The sequence below is a fragment of the Apis dorsata genome, unplaced genomic scaffold (genome assembly GCF_000469605.1).
Source record: "Apis dorsata unplaced genomic scaffold, Apis dorsata 1.3 scaffold_56, whole genome shotgun sequence".
NCBI lineage: Eukaryota > Metazoa > Arthropoda > Insecta > Hymenoptera > Apidae > Apis > Apis dorsata.
In genome coordinates this window covers 137,544-139,321 of record NW_006263356.1, presented here as the reverse complement: position 1 = coordinate 139,321, position 1,778 = coordinate 137,544, and the positions used below count along the sequence as shown (strand labels likewise).

At 39.9% G+C, this 1,778-nt stretch overlaps 1 protein-coding gene across 1 annotated transcript in view; it reads left to right on the top strand.

Annotated features, from left to right (window-relative positions):
* Positions 1-1,778, top strand: part of LOC102676497 (furin-like protease 2) — a 402,319-nt gene that overhangs the window by 397,839 nt on the left and 2,702 nt on the right. Inside the window, exons 12-13 of the mRNA XM_006609486.2 lie at positions 100-348; positions 979-1,447. Coding sequence (XP_006609549.1) covers positions 100-348; positions 979-1,447 — 718 coding nt within the window. The remainder of the gene's footprint in view (positions 1-99; positions 349-978; positions 1,448-1,778) is intronic.

The following is a 1,778-nucleotide window of genomic DNA, read 5'->3' as shown; positions in this document are numbered from 1 at the left end:
AGTGTCGATCTCGTAACTCATATTTTTTTTTTTTTTTTTTAAAGAAAATTAAATAAAATATTCCTATTTTATTATATTCAGATGAATGGTAATTTGCAGACACGGAGAACAGTACGTGCGTACCGTGCGAGGCGAACTGCGCAAGTTGCCAGGACAGGCCGGACAAATGCACCAGTTGCGAGCATCATTTGGTCATGTATGAAAACAAGTGTTACGCGGCCTGCCCCCTATACACATACGAGACACAAGATTACAATTGCGCTCCTTGTCATTCCACGTGCGAGACTTGCAACGGAACCGCCGAGAACCAATGCATCTCCTGTCGACCTGGATTGTTTTCTCTCAACGGTATGCATGCATATATATATATATATATATGTATATACACGTAGACCTTAATCCTTAAAAACGACACCGGAGCGCAACCGATAACCTAGAAACCTATTTTTCCGGTATCTGGTATCGTAGGGATATGTTTCATACGAATTCACGATTTTTAAGTCGATTCCCGCGTTTTATTGGCCGTACCATCGAATGGAATATTCGTCGGGAGACGAAGGATCGATCACGATTGAATTAATCTTTTCATTTCGTGAATTTAAACGAAAATTAATTCTTCGCGACAAATTCGATTATACGTTTATTAGATTAAATACAAAGCATAAATATGTATCGAAATTGGACTTTGAAAATTTTCATTTATAAGATCAATTATTTTATCTCAACGAGCCTTACATTAGATATTGCATTATTTTACGTTTTCAATAATATACAAATCCAGCCAATTTATCTTAATAATTAATAATAAAATTCAAATTTTCGAACATCATCGTATAAAGCTTAATTAATTTACTTACTTAATATTAAGAATCCTTCAATCTCAAGCCTTTTAAGCTTTATACACGAAGTTAATCTTCAAGCCTGGACTCGAGCCAAATCCAAGCTTCGATTTAACGGAATTAATCTAACAAATTTCAGGCGCCTGTCGAGCATCTTGTCCAATCGGATACGGCGCGGACAAGAAGCGGCGCGAATGCGTGCCATGCCCACCCGGATGCGCTACCTGCGACATGTCGACGTGCAGGAGTTGCGACGACGGATGGAGTTTGAACGAGGAAGGTCTTTGCGCACCCGAGCACCGCGATCGTTGCAAAACAACCGAGTTCTACGAGAACGGCCATTGCAAACAGTGTCACGCATCTTGCAAAACGTGCGCCGGCCCTGGAGAGAACAATTGCATCTCCTGTCAAAAACCGTTACTCCTCCAAGCGAAACGGTGCGTGTACCAATGCGACGACGGTTATTACTCGATGGCGCAACCATCTGGACCCGTCTGCGTGCCTTGCTTGCACACGTGCAAAACCTGCGTGTCTCGATTGAACTGTACCGCGTGCCAAGACGGATTGCAATTGCAGAGCGGAGAGTGCAGGTCCTCTTGCGCCCAGGGGTGAGTTTCCCATCATGTCATACTCGAACCTCATTGACCTGGAAACACGTGAAATGAATGAGTTGATAGAGAATTTGAATTTTAAATTTTAACATTAAAATTAAGATAAACATCGTAACAAAAATTTTGAATTGTGCACAACTTGTAACCTTTGTATTATAGTTGCAAGAGACTCGGTTTCCATTAAAATTAAGATAAACATCATAACAAAAATTTTGAATTGTGCACAACTTGTAACCTTTGTATTATAGTTGCAAGAGACTCGGTTTCCATTAAAATTAAGATAAACATCATAACAAAAATTTTGAATTGTGCACAACTTGTAACCTTT